The sequence below is a fragment of the Platichthys flesus genome, chromosome 24 (genome assembly GCF_949316205.1).
Source record: "Platichthys flesus chromosome 24, fPlaFle2.1, whole genome shotgun sequence".
Taxonomy (NCBI): domain Eukaryota; kingdom Metazoa; phylum Chordata; class Actinopteri; order Pleuronectiformes; family Pleuronectidae; genus Platichthys; species Platichthys flesus.
This window is the reverse complement of record NC_084968.1, coordinates 5,278,830-5,303,090: the sequence shown is the minus strand read 5'-3', so window position 1 is coordinate 5,303,090 and position 24,261 is coordinate 5,278,830. Positions and strand designations below refer to the sequence as shown.

Genomic DNA, 24,261 nt, shown 5'->3' with positions numbered 1-24,261 from the left:
CCCCTCCCCCCTCTGCACACACACACACACACACACACACGTGCGCACCCTCCCCGCCATCACCGCCTCCCCCGCCTCCCCCGTGCCCCTCACTTCTTTTCACTTCTGCAGTTTAAAAAAAAAGCGTTTGAAAAAAAAAAAAAAAAAACTTTCATAGATGGTTCTACCTCAACACTTCCACAAACGAGGTCTAAACTTCAAAACTACGGCATAGTACAAGGAGCTATAAAAATATACACAGAGTTCAGAGACCCTAGAGGGGAAAGAGGGGAGAGAGAGAGAGGGAGGGAGGGAGGGAGGTGGGGGAGTGAATGAGAGAGGGAAGAGAGGAAGAGAGAAACAACCTCTGTTCGCCAGGAAATAAAAAAAAGGGATTAAATTAATATACAACCGAAGGGGAACAGAAAGGAAAGAAGGTCGTTTTAAGTTGTGTGAAAAAGAAAACAGCAGATAAAAATGTCTATCAACAGAAGTGTACTTTATCAGAGTGGGTAAAAATAACGAAACAATAGAAAAACTGAAGAAAACATCTAGAAATTATTTACTGGATATTCATATATATAATCTATAAGTGTTGATAGTGATACAAAATCTCACTTTTTTTTTTGATATTCGCTCACTATTTTGTGTTTTGGTATTTAAGACAAGTCTAAAGAACGCACGCACGCACGCACAGTCGCTCACGCACAAAGCTGAAACACACACGCGCCGGCTAAACACACGCGTATGCAAACCTGCTGTACTGAAGCGCGCACACGCCTAATGTGGAGCAACAGCGCCATAATTATTATCCAAGTCCTATGCACACTCACTCAGCAGCACACACACACATAAACACACACACATTATTAAAATATACAAGATTCTGAGTGTCACCGATTGGTCAGACCTCCTCAGGCCCCGGCACGGTCACGTGACCGTCGCCCAGGCTTGCTGATTGGTTGAGTCTGAGGCCCCCCGTTTCCTCAGAAGAAACAAACACAAACAAACTAGGATCCTACTGGTGAGTTAGTGGCAGGGGCCGGTCTCTGGTTGGCTGACGGAGCTCTGAGGGGCGGGATGGTGGAATAGGCAGGTACGGCCTCCGGGAATCAGAGTTCTCCGGCGCTAAGTGGGTTCAGGGGTGTAGTTCTTTTTTTTGTTGCTCTTGTAGTTCATTTCTTTTTTTTAAAACATCGCGAGTCCCAACGCCAGGTCCATACTCCTAGAAAAAGAGTGTGTGCTGCACACGCACACTGGCGTTTCGGGGAACAACTCTTCTATTCAGCACGGGGGGGGGGGGGGGGGGGGGGCTCGTTTAGCTCTGAGTTAATAAGGGGGGGGGGGGGCACTCAGAGACTCTCGGCCATTTGTGAGGGCCTCGTTGAGAAGGGCTGTGTACGGCTACGACATCGCCCTCAACACACACTGTGTGGCCCAGTTGTGTGAGGATGGGGTTGGGGGGGGGGGGGGGGCTTTATTCAGCGAGAAACACAACTGTGGCCGGGGGGGTGTGGGCTCACGGGGCAGTGAGAGGGTTCCATGGGGCGACAGTAGTCGTGTTGAGGGGTTCAGGGGCGGAGCTGTGGTGGCGGGCTGCGCTGTGGCTTCGTTTGGAGCAGGGGGTTTGTTGGCAATGGGTGGAGGGAGGTGGGTGTGTCCAGTCGGCCGGAGAAGAGGCCCTCTCATACTTTGTAGTAGATGTTGGCCGGGCTCTGAGGCGGCATCTCCTGGACGATGTAGACCGGGTGTCCATAGTCCCCGCTCACCTTCTCGTAGTGCGGGCAGTAGGCCGAGTCCGACGTCCGCAGGGGGATGATGATGTCGCTGGGCTCCGAGCCGTTGTTGTTGGAGCTGGTGAGGCCCATGCCGCCGCCGCCCCCCCGCTTGGGGCTGGTGAGCGAGGACAGCGACAGCGGCGGGTGGTGGGTGTCCGAGTGCTTGGCGTGCCGCCGCCGGTAGCACACCACGCAGATCACGGCCGTCACCAGCAGGAGGAAGGCGGAGCCCCCCGCGGCGCCGGCGATGATGGCGATGTTGGAGGGTTGAAGCGGTCCGTTCTCACCGGTGCCCTCGTTCCCGAAGCTGTTGGGTCTTTGGGACTGGGTGGAGTTCCCCGCGCCGCCTGAAACACAAGGCAAAAGTTTCTTAGGGCAATAGTTTCTCACAGTCTTTCCCTTTAGATTTACATGATTTAACTATGCATATTAATCATCAGGGCAATAACACAGTTGGCTTTCATAATTTGTGTTTGCACGGGGCCTTTAAATAAACATACCAATCCTCCACAATAACACGAGTGATGGAGCTGCTGTGGCTCGGCGAGGGAACACTGCAGAGATTTAACCCAGCGGAATGCAGCAAATCTCACAGCGGCTTATGTGTGGTTTCTTTATTGATGTGATAAAGTGGACAGCAGCGCATATAAAACGAAGAGGCCTATTCCGCAGACCCAGTGTGTGAGTGTGAGCCGTACGCTCCTGTGGACAGCCGGGCCAAGCCGCAGCTATGTGTCAAGGTAACACACTCTACTGCCCAAACCCTAACAACTGTATTTACTTAGCGTCACCGGCCGCCACATGAAGAGGGCCTCTTCCCCGCTCTGCTGCGACCGCCAGACCACACGGTCCGCCTGCCCGCCTGCCCGCCTGCCCGCCTGTCTGTCTGACTGTCTTCTCATCTGTCTGGCTTCTCATCTGTCTGTCTGTCTTCTCATCTGTCTGTCACACTATCTGTCTGTCCGTTGTGTGTCTGCCTGAAACCCAAGATCCTCACAGCCTCCCAACTCACAGGTTTCTCTGCGGGAGGTCGGGTCAGAAGCCAGCAGGTGGAAGATGGATTCTGGAGTTGTGTTTGTGTGTTTGTGTGTGTGTGCGTGTGATGGGTTGGTGGTGGCGCTCTCTGGCACCGCGCCGTGTGCATGTGTGTGGCAAACTGGTTAAGGCCAGTAATGCAAGTCCCAGCTCCACAGAGCATTTGGATTGGCCTATCATTATTCTTGGCACACATCCTTTTCTTTTCTCCCCGTCTTGTCGCTCTCTCTCTCTCTCTTGCGTCTCCTCTGCTTCCTCGCTCGGCGGTTCTCTCTATCTTCTGGGTTATTGTAGCCGTAATGACCCACCTTGCTCTGAGCTCAGCGCCTAGCAACACAGGCGCACATACGGACACACCTCACCCCCCCCGGCTGCTGTAGGCCTCCCGTCGCGCTGGGCTGACTGGGAACAAAGCGCTAATGCCGGACGTCGATTACAGTCCCTTCTCCTCCTCCGCTTTCTTCCTCCCTCCATTAACCCGACATCCCTCATTCTCCATCTCCATTATGGCCGCAGCCTTTCACCGTTCTCTTTATTATATCCTCTTCCTTTACTTCTCCTCCTCTGCCTCCCCTTCTCACTCCCCCTATTCCCACTCTCCTTTTTTTGTCACACAGGTTCAGACTTTGATTCCTCCCTCTCCCCTTGTGTCTCTCTTTTGTTTTTGACTCATCAGTGAATCAACCTTGGAGAGAGAGGGGCAGCAGGTGATGACAGAACAGGGTCTGGGTGGTAACAGAGTCTTTAGCTTGTTTTTCAGCCAGCTGGGCTTACCTTACTTTTCCTCGAGTATAAATCCCATTTCAGGAGGACATACTCGGCTTGGAACGGGTTTCTGAGGCCCAGGACAGTATCATGTCTCCATTCTGTGCACACGTCTATAACAGACCGCTCCCTTCTCTGTCCAGTTTGTCTTCTTTCCTTGTCTTTCCAAGTCTGATTCAAGAATCTAAGGACAGAGGGTTTTTTCGTTCTGATAATATCCTTAATCCCCTTAAGGCAAATTTGTGATTTGCGATATCGGGCTGCATACATCAGCTTTAACTCTAAACTGTTGCACATGTTTTATGCAACAGGGTGAATCAGTGCGCGTTCCCATCAACTATCTGTAAATAAACGCATCCAAGAGGATGTGACAAGGTTTCATAAGTAGCCCCAGTACCTCTGACGCATCAAGGCTGCTTCCCACGTACGGTGCCATTTGAGTGGTGTTGTTTTTTTAAGTTAAGTTAATTTGTCTCTTCCTGTCCACGTGTACTGACGGTTTAATCGACTGCCACAGTGACATAAGAGGGGATCCTCCATGTGCACCGGGAACAGGAGCGGCTGGGTCCACTCCTGACAGAAGACCCATATCAAGCCCCTTTTCCACTGGTGGGAAAAAAACACTAACATCTGGCTTTTGTTCGCAATGTGGGTGGAGACAATCATCTCACTTTTTCCTGTATCTTTACCGAGGAAAATGTTAAACATTCAGGGTGTAACAGAGTCGAAAGAACGTTGTTTTTGTTTACATGATCTGAGTCATCTGTATATACATATTTTTTGTTATTGCCTTGTGTCGGCCTTTTCGGGGGGAGGTTCAGCTCATGCGTGATGCGATGAATTTGAGTTTTACCCACACGGCATTGCAGTTTATGGGAAAACCCTGCTATTTAGCTTTGCCCTGGCAACAATCGACTGGATTACTTTGATAAGGATGAGAAAAATCTGAATCTGGTTGAGAGCTTCGATCCTGAGTGCTTGCTGATATTTGTTTACATCCCTGGAGAGGATCAGATGGACCAAACAGACAATAGAAGAGCTGAATCACCAGCAACACTCCACTGGCTGAGACGACTTCCAAGTGCATTCGCTGGAGGATTAGAAATCCTGTCTCAACCGTCACACCAGGACTCGCAACAGTCATTTCAAATATGCACTAAAGTGTGTTAATATGTCCGTGTCTGGGTGTTAAACAAGTGTAAAATCCCTCATTATGTGTGAGCGATGTAAATCAGTCAATGCATACCACTGTCGCTCACTTCACACGTACAGCCATCACCTTCTCGTATGTGAGGTGCGCACCAGTGGTCGGGAAAATGTGCAAATGCACCGATTCGCACATTTGCTATAGTATGCAAATTCACCATCGAGGAAGAAAAGGGAAGAGATGAACGCGACGGAGAGAGAATCGTATTCTTTCTCCTCCGCCGGGACATTCTGAGGTAGAGCCTCTCTCCGTTTTCATCTCCTTGTTCTATTCCCCTCTCCTCTTTGCTTTTCAATTATTCCTCTCTTTCTCTTCCTGATGTGCGTCCCGCCTCCACCCGCTCTATTCCATCACTCCCTTACGTCTCTTCTCCTCTGTGCCATCATCTTTCCGTAATTCCCATCGTTCCCGCTCTCTCTTCCCGTCTCTCTCGACAGAACTACAGAATCCAGGCCGCCCAAACTAATGACAATAATAACTCTCTGAAACGTCGCCGCCAGTCTCGCCTCCTCTCCCCGCTGCCCTCTCTCCCTTTCCTCCCCCTGCCTCTTTTCTTCCTCCCTTTCTCTTTTCTTGCCCTTCTCCCAAGGTAGCTATTAGCCATCCACTCCCCGCCTGCAGCACTTAGCTCGGAGGGCCGCGCGCAGAGATGAGAGGAGGGATAGAGAGCGGGGAGAGAAAGATATGGAATTAAATAGAGAGATCCACAGATGTCACCGCTGCACATTCTCCATCTGTCGCCTCCTCCCCTCCCTCTCCCAAATGCTTTTTCTCGTTTATCCACCGGCCTTATTTCCTCCATCCATTTTGTGGACGGATCGGCCACAGATTATCTCGGTTTGGTCTGCTGCTTACCTGGGTTTCTGCTGGTGGTGCGTCCCGCAGGCTCCTTCTTCGGAGGCAGTCCATATGGGCCTGGGGAGGAGTAAAGAGAAGGGGGGAATATAAGAGGGTGGCGGAGATACAGGACGACCAAGGCTCTCAGAATTGCCACCAATAAGTGACATTAGCTAAGAGAGACATCGGGACAGAGGATGTTTGACTCGGGCTTCCCCTCCCTTCCACTCCCATCCCATTATAGGAGAACCCATATTGATTGGGCCTCGACATACCGTTTTAGGAGCACTTCTCCGACGGGAATATGGGAAACTAAAGAGAGGCTGTTTGTTGTTCTGGCCAAAGCGAATTTACACAAGGCCATAACGGCTTGTAATCTGTAGTCGCTAAATCAGGGCCATCTGTCTAGCAAGCCCTCAGTAATGGCTGATGGCATTAAAGCGCGTTTATGTGACACATGCAAACGCGCACACACAGATGCAGCCATTGTGGAGGTGCCACTCCTCGCAGCTGAAAGGGATGGTTCTGAAAACCCTGACTTTGTTCACTCCTGAGCCATCTGGACAACAGCGGGCTGCAGGGGTAGAGGTTTGGAGCTGGGATGTGACTCGTCATGTCTGTAGCTGATCCAGCATTTTAAAAAGGTCTGTTATTGGTCACTACAGCGGCAGGGGAGGGCAAACTAGAGATAGCCATGGGGTGTTTATAGGGACACACACTGCATCACGGCCACGCACAAAGTAGTGAGTGTGTGTGTGTGTGTGTGTGTGTGTGCCTGCACAGCCATCAACCTATACATACTGACATTTAGAAAAGTGGAAGGCTATTGGCTAGCGGCTCCCTCATGACAGCCCACCAGACAGAAGTTAGGGGTGGTGCTGTATGGATCAATAGGAACTGCTGTGTGGTCACCAGGGGCGAGAGGAGGGAGGTTCAGACTGTGTGTGTGTGTGTGTGTGTATGACTCAGACAGAGAGCAAGCAAGATAGATAAAGAATAAAATAAGAGAAGACAGGTCATTGTATGCGTGTGGGGCAGCGGTGCAAGTGTGTGTATCGTGATTGTGTGCTTGTGTGCGCGTGTGTGTTCTGTTCCTCGGAGCAGAGCGCGCCATATCTCTTCTGAGATCACTATGAGGCGGCACGCTGCTTATTTAGACGACAAACAACACAGACGTGACCTTTCAGCCACGGAGCAGATAAGACGGAGAGACAGAGGAAGAGAGGGAATATAACGGGGGGGGATTGAGAGGGAGGGCTGTGAGGAGAGATGGCCTGCATGCAGAGTGAAGGGGTTGGGTGGGCGGGCGGGTGATGAGGACAGGGAAAAGGGGAATTTGAAAAGGAAAGGGTTTAAAAAAAAAAGGATAAAGACAAACGAGAGGGAATAGAGAGGAGGTGAAGGAAGGACAGTGGGGAAAAAGAAAGAGATTGAAGATGAAACGGGCTCAGAGAGGAAAGGGAAAGAGAAATTACAAATAAAAAAAAGGCGTGTGCGAGGCTAAGAACTTCATAGAGTTGTGTAGAAGTGGCAGAGCGCGTGTGTGTGTGTATGTGAGTGTGTGTGTGTGTGTTGTGTGTGAGACAGGATGGTAGCGTTTCCACTGCTCATTTGGTGAAAGAGCCGGGGGGGGAAACAAAGTGTACGTGTGTGGTGGTATTTCCATTGAGTCGAGCTGACTTTGCTGATGTTACGGGCTGATAGAGCCGCAGCAGCGCCACTTGGCTCTTTGCTGAAGAGCACCGACAATACACAAGGCCTGATAACACAGCATCGGCTAAAGAAATAGACGTAAGTGTGTGTGTGTGTGTGAGTGTGTGTGTGTGTGTGTGAGGGGGGGGGGGGGGGTCGTGTGAAGGACAGGTGCCTATTATGAGCAGGAATGTGCTGGTCAGTGAAAACGTGTAAATGGGCCTTTTCTGACGGGCCTGCATGTGAGGGTCATTACCTGGGAACAGTTTGCAAACAAATGAGACGTGTGTGTGTGTGTCCAGCTATGAGTCATTAAAAACCACCGACTGTGTGCTTTCAGGCTGAATGGAGTCGTTTTGTGATCCTGCTTTCGTGGGGGGGGGGAATGTGTGTGTTCTGGCACGTACGTGTGTGTGTCCGGACGCCTCAGGTTGTGTTGCCCCTGTGTCCATTTCTCATGTCCTTGTGAACTTGACACGCATTCGCCTGTCATGTATATGCCGCACAGGGGACGCGTGTGAGTTTCAACGTGTGGGTCGGAGCGTGTGTGTGTGTGTGTGTGTGTGTCCAGCGTGAGTCAGTGGGAGTTAAAAGGCAGAGTGAGACGGGAGTCAACGGGGCTCATTAGAGATGACTGATCCCGCACTTCTCCGACCGTTCTTTTCACTTAACGAGCCCAATAGGCTCGGCGAGAACACACACATCGTAAACACACACACACACACACACACAGAAGATTCACAAGCGTGTTGGATGGGGAGCGGTGGCCAGTGTGCGGCGACGATGTGAGTTGATGCGGCAGACTGGAGCCAATGTGAGTTAGTGTAAGATAGCGATTGTGTGTGATGCATGAATAACAATGTGTGTGTTATAAGTGAGCGAGAGGAGAAGAGCCCGTGCGTGGTGGACCCCAGCAGCTGCATATATGGGCGAGCTCGTGTGTGAGCGAGCGACAGAGGGTGAAGAGTGAGAGAGAGAGAGAGAGAGAGAGAGATAGAGAGAGAGAGAAGGGTGCGAGGACTCACTCTGTCCCACTTTCAGGACCACCTTCATGCCTTGCGTGACACAGACTCCGCCTCTCATGCTATCCAGGCCTTGGCGCGTCCCGTCTGACGTAGCTGGAGGGATGGAAAACACAAAAATTACACAATTACCCAAGTAGCTGGGCGGCACACAGCAACACACATGCACCCACAAGCACATTGGAAACCCATCTCCGAAAAGCCACACATAGTGAAGCCTCTCTCGATCTACAGCCGACGCCAACAATCGCTCCCATTCATTTGGTCAGCCATTCCAGAGAGTTTGGGGGGGGGGGGGGGCATTTGCAGAGGCAGCGATTTTAAACTCCAGCAGAAGCTCTGAAATGTCAAAGTGCGAGGCGGCGTTTTAATAGGCCCTCATTTAGCAGTCCGCTGGAATTCATTAACACCCCTGCTGCTGCGCATGGACTCAACCGCGCTCATTCAGCTAGTGTGGCTCCTGGGTCTGGAGAAATAGCGGGAGAGGGGGGGGTGATCCGGAGAGGCAGACTGGTTGATGGGAAAAAAAAAGGGGATGGTAATCCAATCACGGGCGCCTATGAAAGAAAAGTGAGCCCCTGAGACACCGAACGCTGCGTGGGGAGAGAATCTGCTCCAGATTGGTTGGGATACAGACTGTGGTAATACCCCATTTCTAGCTCGTGATATAATGGGGGGAATTAAAGAGAATTGTTTTATTTCATACCAAGGCAGTGATGTGTTTATGGGCAATAAGGGATTTAATATGAACGTGCAGTTTGAAGCCGTAAAACCGGCAGAGATGCTTCAAATGAGCGGCTCAGGAATCAAACAGGTTTCTTTCCTGTGAAGATACGCCGGGCCAAAGGAGGTCAAGCGGAGCTGAGAGAGTGCGCGGGCGAGAGAAAGGGTGTGTGAATGGACAGGAATCCCTTCCTACATTAAATATGTCGGTGAATGCATTAAAGATCACTGGTCTGCAGGTCGCAGAGGCTGCAGGAGGAGGGAGCACATGGGGGATAAGGAGGGAGAAAAGAAAAAGGAGAATAAAAGTACAAAAATAAAAAAAAGGACAGTGAGACAGAGAGGAGGCGACAGGTGAAAAAGGTCTTCGAGGTGAGAATCACACCTTCGCTGCACCATCACCGTCTCAATCATTCATGGACAGAAGTTCCCGGTTGTGACCTCACTGAATACAACCAATCACGGCCTCTACAGCATGAGGCCAACGTCCATCTTAAAGTTTGAGAAAGTGGACGGACTGGTGTGCAGCCACAGTGAATAGTATAGAAGACAGTCAATGTATCCTTATCTCCCCCCGATTCAGCCCCCAGGAACCAGCCCTCACCTCTTCTCCTCACACACACACACACACACACACACAAACACAAACACACACACACACACACACACACCTACGTATACGTAAGAAATCATTTCCCCCTGCCACTACCCTTCAGGCTGCGGATTAGCCCGTCTGAAGTAAAGCAGAGACGGTGGGATGGCGGATGGCTCAGGAGAGAGAGCGAGAGAGAGGGAGGTGTGAAAAAGAGGCAGCTTCACTTCTAACACCTCCCTCTCTCGTTCCCTCCATCCCTGCAGGATGCAGGGTGTGAAAGCAGAGAGGAGGAGAGAAGCAGGCGGAGGTCAAGGCGTGCAGCAGAATGGAGGGGAAGCCAGGAGACATGCACGGATGAAGGGATATATCGAGACGCTTTAAATAAAGTGCAGTGAAAACGTTTGTACATTCCTCGGCTTATTTGTCGAAGTGAAAGTCGTCCTTTTTTTTCAGTGGATGTGGCCTGGGTATTATTTTTTATTGCACTAATGCACATGGACAGTCTAATTTATTTTAATGACGCTGGAGTGCCACATCAAATACAGCACTTGTTTCATCAGAGCTTAATTGTGTCATTGAAAAACACTTCATGTGTTTATCTGCTTTTGTTTGGTTTCAGGATTTGAACACAAAAGACTTATGGGTGAGCTTTTCTAGTGCACTTCCCTCTTACTTCTGTCCTGTGTGATCTCTGAGAAGCTTCATTCCATTGGTTCATCAAAATAATTTGAATTTTCATATGAGAGAGTTGATGTAGCTTTATTTAGTTTTTGTACAAAATTACTTTTTTGCAAGATTCGCATAAAACTCGACCCATATATTCACTTTTTCCATCAAATCAGGTTTAGTGACAAACACACTATAGAAGGGAACCCAATGTGAAATTTAAAACCTTTCATAAGTTTTCATTTAGAATAGTGAGTCAAATTTAAAATAGTTATTTTGTGGCTGTTTTTCTTCTATATACAACCAAAATGTCCTGATTTATAGTTTTAACATTTTAGCAAAATAGAGATTTTAATAATACATGTAATTATCTAAGAAACCAATTCAATGCAAATGCACTACAAGTCAAATCAATAAACAATTCGATTTTTTAAGAATTGTTGTATAATGGAAATGATTATTAGTTTATTTTAAATAATATTGATCAGACCACCTCAGTATCCCTGTTTAAAACTTACTTTTTATAAAATGTCTTTTAACTTTTGTTTGATTTATTCCTTTATTCTATTGCTTTCATATTGCTGTTAACCACATGTTTATTGATTAATTGGTTTATTTGATCCATGTCTTGCATTAACTTGTTTAACTTATCTGTTCTCATATCTGTGAACCAATTAAATGTGGTTTTAAGTGCGATATAAATTAAGTTAATATTATAAAAAATATAGAAATGTTTAAAAATGTTAATGTAATTTTGTTAGAATCTCTCCTTTCCATGTCCATGATAAAAACGTACCCATGTAGATGAAACCTTGAATAGAAACCTAAGAAGGTGACATAAGAGAGATTACATGGTTTAACCCTCCTCTACATCCCAGGGCACGAGGTTAGAGAATGTGATCGAGTCGAGCTGCGGGGGGGAAAAGCAAATACGTAGCAGCTCTGATTGAGGGAAGAATGGGTGGAGGATGGAGCAAATAACCTTAACTGGTCCTACAGGAGAGGGCGGGGGGGGAACGACTTCTGAGAGTAATAACTACTGACACACGAAGGAGGACAAGAAGGTAACGGGAGACGAGGGAGGTGAGGAAGACGAGGGCGAGGAAAGGAGGAGGTCGTGCGGGGAAGCGAGGCGCAGAGACTGATTGCCTGTGACAAGCTGTTGCTGATATGATGGGGACAGGAGACTGTGTGAGACGATGGAGATGACCTAGAGCCCGGTGGACAGAGAGAAGAGGAGGAGGAGGAGGAGGAGGGACGACAAGAGAGAGGGGAAAGTGGTGGAAAAGAGGAGGAGGTAAAAACAGAAAGTAAGGAAAGAGTTTAAATGACGTGATTGATAGCAGAGAGGTAAAAGACTCTAATGTCTCCATTATGGGAAAGTGGAGCTGTAATGGAAACAAAGAAGAGGGAGACACAAAGAGAGACAGAGACTAAATGAACAAAGGGAGCCTCCACAAACGGGATTTTTGCAAATGTAAGCCATTTCTTTTTCTCAAATCATCATCATCAACAGGTCACAAATATCACAAAGGCAATTTTCCCTAATACACAGAACTGTTTCCCGACTGATCCTCTTAGAAGCACGACACATGTTGCAGGTGCCTCCGTTTCTGCGAATCTCAATTTTCACAGGTACGACGTGAACAAAGAGATCATCGCTGATTTGTCCTTGGATCGAAAAATATTCTCCTTCCCAATTTCGGGTTGCAAGACACACAACCGCTTCATATTTCCCCGCACTTGAGGGAGGGGGAGATGTATCGCAGCATCAAGGTAGAAATAATCGCAGATCATCTCAGAAATCCTGATGCGAGTCGGAGATGAGAGTGTGAGAGATACGGGGGAGAGGTGCAGGGGGATTGGCGTGCCTCAAAATGTTCCCACCTCTCTTTGGGGAGGATGGAGAGAGGAAAAGATAGAGAGAGAGAGAGAGAGAGAGAGAGAGAGAGGGGAGGGCTGGACTCAGTCATTTGGGATGAGATAAGAGGAGAAAGGGGGGACGAGCGATGAGAGTGAAACGGGGAGGGACAAGAGGGATGAGTAATTGATACTATGATCAGCAGTGATGGAGAGAGGGAGAGCGCCAGAGGACGGAGGAGAGGAAGGGCGTCGCTCTGACACCCCATGTTCGACAGGAAGACGGGGGGGGGGGGGGGGGGGGGAGAGGAGGAGGAAGTGGAAGCACGTAATTAATGAAATAAAACTGCAGTCAACCTCGATCAGGCTGCGTAGTGGCGGCACAGGGGGGCAGGCGGGCGGGCGGGCTGAGGGAGGAGCGTGTGTGGAGTCCATATAAAAGAGCACAGAGTGGATGAGAGTCTTTCTCCGTGTCTCTCTTGTTGTTACCAAGGTCAGTGCTGGGCCAGGCCTCCTCTCTGGCTGCTGAAGCCCGCCTAAGTTGAAAGTGACTCCACCGGAGGAAAATCACATATCGTCCTCGGCTTCAACCGGCACAGGGTTTGGTATGGTTTGGTTTTGACCCCGATACCAGAACTACATAGATACTTTATAAATGGTACTGGATTTTGGTACCCACATCCACATGCCCCTCTGCTCTGTATTGACCGTCAGTGGCCACCCTGGACTGTGCACAGTTATTACATTTGCAATAACACACAGCCTGGACCCTGGGTGTTTGCCCTCCCACTCTATTCGGCACCTCCTCTCCCCCGCGGTGTGTTTTCCAGCCCTGGTTATATATTCCACACATGCTGAGTGACAGCTGGCCTCCCGCAGCAAAACACTTGCTCCTGTGAGTGATGTGAATTTGTGCACACGCTGAACTTGTCATTTCCATCACATCCTTCGCTCTAGTTTGGGACACGACTCGCATTTTGCTCTGCACAAAAGTCCAGAGAAGAAAATTGTATCTGGTACTATGGGTACATATTGACACTTATTTTTTTAGGGCAATTAAACCTAAAATGTGCTGCTGGAGTAATGACCAGGACAAATTGAAAACTAGATTAGGGCCCCTGAACCCCAGGAGCCTGAAAAGCTAAGGATCCACATATTCACGATAATATCCACTGAATGGCACTAATGATAGGTCATTACACGCTGTCTTGTTCAGGGGCACCGTGCCTATTTAACTACTTATAAATCGCACAAATAACACATCACTAGGACAATTTTATCTGGTTTTCCTTAGTAATTGTAAATGCCCATTGTAACATTATTTATTTATCAAAAAAATAATTGAATTAAACCCTTTAGGGAATAAATGTCCATGGACTGTGCTGAATCTGATTTTATATGGTGCATAATACAAAATAAATGCAGGATTAAGGTGAAGATGAAGATGATAAATGAAAAGAGACAGTTACATTTCCCCCCAGGGCCCCCCAGGGCCCCCAAGGACCCCCGGGGCCACCAGGCAAATGTATGTCCCTCATGCTTCTTTTGAAGTTATGAAGTTGCAGTTGAGGTGGAGCTATGCAGGTAATGCTGTTGTGCATAAAAACAACAAAAAACACACACAAACGTGCTTTGAGCATGAAGACGGACCATATTTCCCGATGACAGCCGCATTAAAGGGAGCAAAACTGGGAATGTGGAGACCAGTAAAGAACAGATTAAAGAGCAAACAGAATAAACAAGCAAATAAATATGAGAGTAGCAACAAAGCATGTTTGCATTTTGCTATCTCACGTTCCACTTCCTGCCGGCGCCCCCGCTAGCCTCCGCTCTGTGATTGAGCGTCAGCCACGTAATGAGTGTGTCAGGTTAACAAACGCCATGATCTTGGATTCAAATGCCACGTGAAAGACTCGAAAACGCGAGTGGGTGTTTTGTTTCGCTGCAGGCCTACTGGTGAATGCTGAGGCTGGAGTGGTTTCAGTGTGTATACCTCGGTGTGTGCTTGTGAGTGTGTGTATGCAAAGTGCTCCCATCTGTGCAAATCAACCTAAAACCCATGTATTGCTTCACGGCAGCAGCGCTTGGCTTTCAAATCCTCCTTTTAGTTCCACTTGTTTGGATTTTCCCGGAAGACCTCCAAGAACCCCCGCAGGTCTCCCAGGCACGTCCAATTGGCGGAGGACTGTGGGGTAGATCCAGAACTGCGCTTATAGAGAGATTATATATATTATCTGACCTGGGAATGCCTCCGGATCCCCCCCCCCCTCCAGGGACTAAACGCTGCAGGACGTCTGGGCTGCCCAGCTTAACCTGCAGCCACCGCAGCCCGACCCCGGATCAGCGGCAAAGAACCCACGGGTGGGTGGATGTTTGGATTTTTAAACCACAGTCTCCAGAAACAACCCACAAAAGTCCCGTCTGTCACTCGGGTGGACTTGTGTGTTTGTGTGTGTGGGTGTGGGCGGGGGGGGGGGGGGGGGGCACTTCGGGCCGGGGGTTTACCGAGGCCTTCCTGTTTAAATTTGTAGCCCTCACTTTCCAGAGGCTTTATGAACTCCATGTGTGTCATCTTGATGAAGAGGAGCATATAACCTGAGCCCTTCTCACTTGAGGGATTCAATCCCTTTCTCTGTGCCCCCCCCCCCCCCCCCCCATCAGAAAATCCTGGATCTCGCCATTCAAATTTCCTGTAACTAAAAACGTCTGCATAAATCTTTTATGGCGCTTTATGACCTTGCTATGACGCATTAAAGAAAGCTATCACAAGCCATTACCTAGCGGCTGCGGCGGCGTCAAGGGGGGGGGGGGGGTTGTGTACTGAGACAGAACGGGCATTATTTTAGCTCCCCCTCGGAAAAAAAGCACACCAGCCGAGTATTATTTTCACATTCCACCTCCAAATGCACAATACGCCATCGACGTGGGGTTTTCCAAACTTGTGTTTCTGCAGAGAGCGCAGGTTGTCTCTACAATCGCAGCGGCCAAAGACCCAGGGTGCACCGTGTTGTGGTTTCACTTGATCCACAAACTGGAGCGGCTACAAACGAGGACGCCAGCGCGCTCGGCTGTTTGTGGGAAGATCTGGGATGAATACGATACGGGGTCTGTCACACGAGGAGGAGATTTGCGCTGATAAAGGTTTAAACTGGTAAAACTTTGGCTTGTGAAATACAGAAAGCTTCCACTTTTCCACACGGCTGTAATATTACGACATGATGCCGCTTGTTCTGCTGTGAGAGGAAAGAGCACCGAATTATGGGATTTAAGGATACTCCGGTTACTATGGCTGCAAATTACAGTCTTAAAAATATTTTTTTGGAACAGCGTTTAATCTGACCCATGCAATTCTTAAAGGGTAAGATAAAGTGCATGAGGAAAGTAAAGCAATTTTTCTCCTTCCGCTCACAGAAGAATAAAAAAAAAAAATGTTTTCTGTAATAATGTGATTTATAAAGCAGACAAGTTTACATTTAGGCGAAAACATGAATAAACTAAAGTTACCTAAGTAAGGCAAGTGTGTGTGTGTGTGTGTGTGTGTGTGTGTGTGTGTGTGTGTGTAAGAGAGAAGTAGAGGCTATGGGATCTGGACAGGCCAACGATGGGAGCCAAGTTATGGTCACAGGTTGGACTCACATGATGTGTCACATGTTGACCAAACGCATATACACACACACACACACACACACACACACACACACACACACACACACACATTAATTCATAGGGAAGGATCTTACAAAAGGCCCCCAATTTCACACATACCTCTACGGAGGAAACATATTACCTCGAAACGTTCAGCTTTCTCTCTCTCTCTCTCTCTCTCTCTCTTTCTCTCTTTCTCTCTCTCTCTCTGTCTCTCAACCAGAGGAAAATAATCTCAGTGTCTTTGCTTCCGTGTGGTTGATCTGTGCTCGATGACATTTTAATTCTCAGCAGTTTTTCGCTTTCCATCCATCCTGTTCTATTACAATCATACCCCCCCACACTCACACACACAATCACTACATCTCTATTCGCCCTCTCTCTCTCTCTCTCTCTCTCTCTCTCTCTCTCCTCTAACCCCTCTCTCTCTCCCTCCCTCCGACTCTCTGTCTTCCGCTGTCCCGCTCGCTCGGAGGGTGGGCGACTCAGAATCACTTCGTATTAACCTCCAGCATCCAACACACACACACACACACACACACACAACAAACTGGGCCACTGCTCATCGGCCTCCGCCCTCTCCTCTTCCTCCTCCCGTCTAACAGTTCCAAAAACAGGAGGACTGCGGGCGGGGAACGCACCTGATCCCTGCCTCTGACAAACGCACACATGCATGCACGGCGCCAAGAGCGTGGACCCGCTGCCATTTTATGGTTTTTCGTTTTGAGACAATGAGCTAAAATATAGCTGGAGGCCTTAAAGTGCTCTCGTTTGACTGAATCCATGCCATTTGTTGGACCCACTGCTTTAAGCATACTAATCATCCAGCTAGAGTATGGCAATGTGTTTATGTGGGGTATGACCTTAATTGTAAATTCACACATGTTGCAAGTAGACGCACAAAGGTCAGGGATGTGTTTTGTGTGTGTGTGTCTATGTGTGTATGTGTGTGTGTGTGTGTACATGAGGGATCCTCCACCTCCATAATCTGATGTGATGCTCTGCGGGTCAATGACAGCTGCAGCAACAGTGTAGCCAAAGTGTCTCTACGCATTAATAAAAGAACTGCACACAACCTCTAAAAGCTGCTTATAGACCCGATAAGAGTTATATGTGTGTGTGTTTATAGGCCCGGGGCTGGGGGATGGAGAGGGAGGGGCGGGGCTTAAATAAGGTCAACAAAAGGCATAAAAACAGAGGACGGTTTCTGCCCCCCCCCCCGCGTCAATTAATTAAACGACAGGGAACAAATCGCGGTGGAGCAGATGTAATAAGTCTGACTGCCCCATTCAGGAAAATAATCCACGGCGGATAAATAAATGCGATCGCCCGAGCATAGGCGTGCATAATGGACCAAAGGAAAGACGGGCGAGCAGGAACAAAGCGAAGGAGGAGAGAGAGAGAAAAAAAAAAGAAAAAGAGAAGAGGGAGCGGGGCCCATTAAAAGGAGGCCTGGTGACTGGGTGGATGAGCCTTGTGTAACGTCAGTTAAGTGCGAGCCATGTAGGACAGTCACGACCAATGTTCCTTACATCTGGGTCAATGTTCCCTTCCTGGGGCAGCAAGGCCATTCTGTGTGTTTTTCTGTTTTTCTCTGTGTTTGTGTGTGTGTGTGTGTGTGTGTGTGTGTGTGTGTGTATGTGCTAAGTATCTACCCGTTAACTTTCACAAACCTGCTTGAAACTGCTATCCCTGTCAAGTGTACCTCTGAGTGGACCTCCATGCATATTGAATGGCAACTTCAATGGCTGCTTATCAATACTTAATGAATACTTATCAGTGAATCCCTTAGTGACTTCTACGGCACAGATTTTTTTGTAAGGGCTCGCAGGATGATGAGAATTAACACTTGAAGCGATCCTGGGGGGGGGGGGTCCTGAATGTCTGCAGACTCCAGTATGTGCGCATGTGCGTGTCTGTCCCTGCGCGTTCTTGTCTGCCGGCGTGTGTCCGTCTCGAGGTTGGTGCGTGCATGTGGGCAGCCGTCCTCCATTATATCAGCCCGCTCAGATTGGAGGCCTGGAGAAATGGGTCAGCGCCAGCCTTGTCGTACCTTCTCACTGTCTCTCCTGCTCACGCTTCTTTTTTTTCCTCTACCGGCCTCCCTTATTCCCAAGTTGCTCCGAGAATAAAAAAACGAAACACCTCCGGTTGTCCACTCCTCCTGCGGCTGCCCGGATCTGGGTTAAGCCAGAGAAGCCCATCACTCACTGCCTCTGTCCCCTCCTTTGCTCCTTCCTCCTCCTCTTCCTCTTCATTCCGTTGGGTAAAGGAAATCTTAGAAGTCGCGACTCGTGTATTTTAATAATCTCGGCTGAGAGGAGACGCTGTGTGATGGATGTTCAGAGGAGGACAGCAGCGGATGTGTGCTTTTCATGTGCGGTGCCACACTCGCTGTCCCCTGATATTAACACTTAAGAAGTCATGAAGGCATTTTTGATAGAATCATTTTCTGCATTGATGATTTTAATTAAAACAAACACATCGACTTTTACGCTGACTTTGAGTGGGTCTCAACTTTAGGTCCTGAAAACATCTCGCACACACACACACACACACACACACACACACACACACGCCTGTTGCAAAACCAGCCTGAGGGGGTGAGACTGATACACCTGGAAAAGCATGTACACATTGATTATCCGTGTTTGGCGTTCGAAGCTGTGACCCAGGCTAATGCTCGACGTTTCCTCCATTAGAGTCATGTGATAGGAGCCTGACAAATCAGAGAAGGCTACGTCCTGACCCGATCAGCCAGCGGTTGTGAGTAGCCATCTCACCTTTTTTAAAAGACCGGAATGCTGCCATGCAGTGTTTTTCAAATTAAAACGAGGTCAGCAGCATTTCTAAGCATCACCAACTCAGCGGCTCTAACACTACAGAGCAGTGTGGACAGCAGGCGTATCCCTAGCAGAGCTGATGTGATTTATCTTAGATCAATGCCCTCATCATTCATCCTGAAGTCTTTTTTGGGCCACTGAGCCCACTCACCCCCCCCACCAACACCGACACACAGGATTGCACATTGACACACCTGTGTGAGCACCGCGCCTCCCAATAAAAGCCCCCAGTCTCGCATTAGGCTGATTTACTGTCTCAATTTAAGCATGAATTCTGTGCAGTGAAGAGGAAAACAGGAGACAACTACACCTAACTCGCAGTTCCACGTCTCCTGTCACTTTGTCATACTTTCATCACCGGGGAGAGGGGGCAGAGAGGAGAAAAACAACAAGCCGTCTGTTGCAGCAATCACTCTCTCCGCCAGCAGCTCTCGCTTCCCCTCCTCTCCGACATTTCCCTCTCCCTCGCCTTTCAATTATTGCCTTTATGTTTCCAGCCTTCCTGCCGTCCCCGTCTTTGTGAGGGGCTTCCTCTCAGGCAGAACCTCGCTGTGACATTGTCTGTCATTGCAGGATTACAGTGCTGGAGCCGCGCCACCGACATGCCAGAGACGCGGAGGAGGCGACCCTCGCCGCACGCTTCCTGCTCTGCCACGGGGCACAAACCCTTCGCCTGGAAAACAGAACTCACGAAAACACTGGGTGTATCTGAGGCCAAAACTTCCCTCTGCGACACTGAGCTGTCAGATCGTCTTAATAGAAGTGACTTTGAGTCAACTTTGTAGTTGATGGGGACTCAACAAACAATGGAGATATTGCAGAAAAATGTACATGATGCTGCTCAGGGATCGGGAATACAGTTTGACTCCCACGGCTATTTTATTTGTTGTACCTCTATTTTTTGTACAGCAGACATTTTCTACCCTATTTGGTATTTTTCTATTCCTTTGGTTTGAAAAGATATGCACGACAAACCCCACAATCCTTTTTGAAGAACATCAATGACACAAATTTATGAAGTATAGCAAAAAAAGCTCCGTCATGTCGAAACATCACACGCCAAGTGCTTTTGAGATTATTTAAAGGCCTCTCTGAAGGACAGGCACTCGAATAATGTTGGGCCTACTTTTTTTAGCTTTTTTGGGTTTCGAGATGTAGGTTACGCGAGTATTCGGTGAAATCGAAATTGGGCGAGCGGGGGGGGGGGACGGGAAGGGGAGAGAAGTTGCGCGACTGAAGGACAAGCATCCGGTGAAACAGGAAGCGGGGGAACGCTGCGAGAAAGAGGGAAGTGGGTCAGCAGTCTGAGGGGAGGAACGAGACAGCGATCTGTGACATGCAACGGGAGAGAAAGAAAGCAAAAGCAAGCGGGAAGATGGCGGCGGCGGGGAGAGGGGAGGGGTTTCTAAATTAAGAAGGAGGGAAGCAGATGGGTGAGAGGGAGGAGGAGGAAGAGGAGGATGAAGAGCGAGGGTGAAAAAGGGAAGAGAAAGATGGGAAAAACACAGAATCCATGGCGGCAGAAGCTGTTGAGGAGAAGGGCCTCCATAAATGTCACCCCCCCCCCTCCTGATATTAATGGCAAATGCCAAAGACGTGGAACTTGCAGGAGGTTAGGTCCCCGAAAAAAAACACACACAAACACGTGTGGACGCTCCCGAACGCACACTTCCTCCCTTCAGAGGACGACTTCTGAACGGAGGCAGTGAACGAGTGGGCCTGCAGAGAAGCTGTACATCTTAAAGACTGTAATTACACATAAATGTCAGTCTAATTAAGGCTTTTAATGAACTGTATGTGAGCCGGGAAAGGACAAAAACTGCCAACCCCTGGAACACGTGCACGTTTGTGTGTCTGTGTGTGTGTGTGTGTGTGACAAATGATGCGCTTCAGGAGGAACATGCACGTACACACGCCAAAACAATCAAACACTTTAATGAGCCCGTGTGCAGCTTTGAGGACCATCTAATAAACATGCATACTTGTAACAGTCACACACACACACACACACACACACACACACACACACACCCCTAACTAACCATCCCTGTCATACCCTCTATGCTGACAAATTGTTAAAGCCCTGCCCACTGCACAGTCGTGACCAATCGGAGAGACCTTTGAAACAATTGGATTTCCCATTAAGGAAAACTTTATTCAAGGTTTAGCTGACATTTTTCACAATAAAAGCCTAATCTGCATGACACATCATAAGGCTCGGCGGCTCCAACTCTTGGCAGCGCTTTATTGTGGGTTGGCCAGGAATAGGAAAATAGATCCTAATCGAAGACTGGGCAGAATGTTGGGTCTTGATTAAGTGGCAGATATCGAGCAAGAACCAAAATCAAACAAGATTGATCGTGGGTGGAGAAGCTCAATAATATATAATGATCCGTACAGAGTTGTTAATAAATGTAGAGGTCAGGATGTGGTTATTTTGTAGCACTAATTAGTGGGTTATCTTGTATGTTAGTACTTACTAAGTAATACAACTGTATCATTGTGAACGTGCAGTACAAAGAGGCCAGAGTAACTGCAGCAGTAGTACTAGAATTGCTCGAAAGTGTAGTGGAGGAAATACTCAAACATTTTACTTAAGTAAAAGTAGAAATAGACAAACGTGTACTCCAGTAAATGTGCCACATCAACTTTTCTACTTGTGTAAAAGTTAGTAGCCTAAGTAATGTGCGTATACTAAGTATTAAAAGTACCCATCAACATGAATTTAAAATGTAATCTTCTTGCTAAGTCAAAAGCTATATCGCTATATTTCATCTTTTGTTAAAACACACCTCCACTTAAATATATTAAAATGACTTGCCTGAAAAATTGGTAGTGTAGTTTACTACATTCAATGATGATTAGTATGACATAGGTGTAATAAATATAGCATAGCTGAAAATGGACGACTTATCGGTATCTGATCTGTTGAGAGCGTACACTGTCACTATATTGCAGTTATTCCCTTGCTCCACAGCCGCCATACATTCTAGATCCTAGGGGCCCAAATTCACCGACCATGAAAACACTGGGGGACCTAGAAAGCAGGCTCTGCCTCTCAAGTTTCCTTCTCTCATTGCATACACTGTAAATACTGTGCATGCACGCGCACACAAACTCTCACACACACACAAACACACACAGGCAGGGCACTTTAAACCTGGCTGCATTTCAGTGTTTAAATGCACAAGCCAAGATTCGGCTACAAGACAATCCTGACGAGCACGGAGGTCCTTCTAATGGACCAACACAGATTCAATACAGAGTACAAGTGTGTGTGTCTGTGTGTGTGTGTGTGTTGCCTTAAATGTCCTTGAACCATGACGGGAATACTGGAATACTGAAGTCATGTATCTCTGAGTGTGTGCCCTTTATAATGTGTGCTTTAGTCCATGAGGACATATATGATGGAATGCAGATATGTTTTTTACCAGTAAGGCCTCCTTTGTCTCCTCCCCCCCACATTGTTGCGTGTTTCCAAAAGAGGAAAGCAGGAGAAACACACACACACAGACAGAGAGAGAGAGAGAGAGAGCGAGAGAGAGAGAGAGAGAGAACATGTGAGCCAGCCAGCCGAAATAATACATCTTGACATCTGTGCCTGCATACTGCTCGAGGGAGAGATAGGAGAGAGAGAGAAAGTGGAAAGAAGAAGGGTGAGATATGAAGGGGAAGATGATGGACAGCAGAAAGCATAGGGCAATTATATACTGTGTGTAGTGCGTGTGCGTGCGCCTACACTGGATGTGTGCTTGTGTGTGTGTATATATTTTATACGTAAGAGAAAGAGAGTGATGACAGTTGTGTTTGTTTAGCTTGTCTTTGATTAAAGCAGCCTGCTAGAAGCTGTGTGCTTAGCTGTATGGCTCTCTGTCTCTTTCCTACTATATGTGTGTGTGTGTGTGTGTGTGTGTGTGTGTGTGTGTGTGTGTGTGTGTGTGTGTGTACATGCATGCTTGTGCTTGTCTCTTCTTTTCAGAGTGGTGGGTGTGTTTGCACTCCATATACATCATTCTGTCTTCAGTTTTGAAGTGTGTTTATGTGAGTGTTGAATCTCATTTTCCCATCATGGAGATTGTCTTTAGCATGCAAGTGTGTGTGTGTGTGTGTGTGTGTGTGTGTGTGTGTGTTCTGCAGTCTCCTCCCCAAATGTGTGTTTTTAGCATCTAATCTGCTCGTCTTGTTTGCTTAAGTGAAATCATCCGCGGATGTCTTGTGCAAGTGGGACTGGAAAAACCTCTGTGTGTGTGTGTGTGTGTGTGTGTGTGTGTGTGTGTGTGTGTGTGTGTGTGTGTGTGTGTGTGTGTGCGTGTGTGTGGGTGCATGTGCTCATTAGTACAAGGTTTCTCTGGTGCTGTCCTGAGGTTTGTTAGCATACTTGGCTGTTTGATTTAGTTTATTTCATCTGGCAGCTGAGAGATTTCCGTCTGCCTCTTTCTGCCACCTTGGTTTTCAAGTTCAACAAGCTTGATTGCCTGATAAGATCATTCTAACACTACCAGAGTTGATCACACAACACCCCGTCTGTCAATGTAGATGAAAACGTTCTTAAACAAACCTGTGCACGGCTGTAAGCTGAACAGTAAGAGTTCTGCAGAACATTCCTATGTGACGAGCTGGCATATGAACTCCGGACATTGACTCCGGTCCAGAAACTTTGCCGAAGTCAGAACACCAACAAGTTTTTCCTGCCGACCCTCGAGTAAAACGTCCAGAAAATGTCCAACTGAGCCCATGTGATAATACAACAGGATAATGTCCGGATTATTCAGTAGGCGTGTTCAAGACGATTCCCACACAAGACATATCTCTCAAGATGAAGAACAGAAGCCAAACACTAGAAGACGAATATTTCAATTTAGAATGACAAGAGTTTTCGGTGATAAGGGCCAATGCTGTCGATGGGCTTTAACCAAAACATGTAATTTATGTAAGAAATCTTATTTTATGTAGTTTAAATCAAAAATTCTCTTGTAAGTGTATTATTCCAAAATATTTCTTGATCTGGAAACCTATGGGAAAATAATGTATTTTTCAGATTTCATCGTGCGAGTCCTGAATGTGAAATTAGCAAGAGGAAGTCTTTCTTCCCCGCTGCCATATCTGATAGCAAAAGGAATGCATGTATCTCTGCTCGGCTCCCTTTTTTTCCCGGTGCTGTCTCGAGCTGAAAGAGGGTGAGAGAGCAACTAAAAAAGTCATAAGTGCTCCATGCAGGAAGAGAGCTGGGAGACGGAGTGACAGGCACGCACAACGACAGAAAGAGAACAACACAAAGAAAAGTGGAGGGGAGACAGAGTTTCCCATCTGAATGAAACTTTTAACAGGGTCAAGTGTGAAAACAGTTCGGGATAATTCCTATTTCAAATGTGCCATTCACACACACACACACACAAACAGACACACACCGAGCTCCCGCAGGATCACAAGCCAACTACTCTTACCTCCGAGGACTGCGTGCAGCTCTTTTAGAGGGCCGGGCTTTAAAGGAAACTACCGCAGCATGCCAAAACATGGCAGATGGGAGCCGTTTTCCACTCATCAACTGACAAAGCCTCACATAACATGAGCAGATTTGGTGGATTGATATAAGTGTGATGTACTCCCGCCTCTC

At 47.8% G+C, this 24,261-nt stretch overlaps 1 protein-coding gene across 1 annotated transcript in view; it reads right to left on the bottom strand.

Moving 5' to 3' along the window:
- Positions 1–1,541: 1,541 nt before the first annotated feature.
- efnb3b (ephrin-B3b) overlaps positions 1,542–24,261 on the bottom strand; it is a gene marked incomplete at its 5' end in the record, with an annotated part of 34,595 nt that continues 11,875 nt past the window's right edge. The window contains 3 exons of the mRNA XM_062384532.1: positions 1,542–2,104; positions 5,620–5,679; positions 8,319–8,411. Of these exons, the coding sequence (XP_062240516.1) occupies positions 1,665–2,104; positions 5,620–5,679; positions 8,319–8,411 (593 nt within the window). The remainder of the gene's footprint in view (positions 2,105–5,619; positions 5,680–8,318; positions 8,412–24,261) is intronic.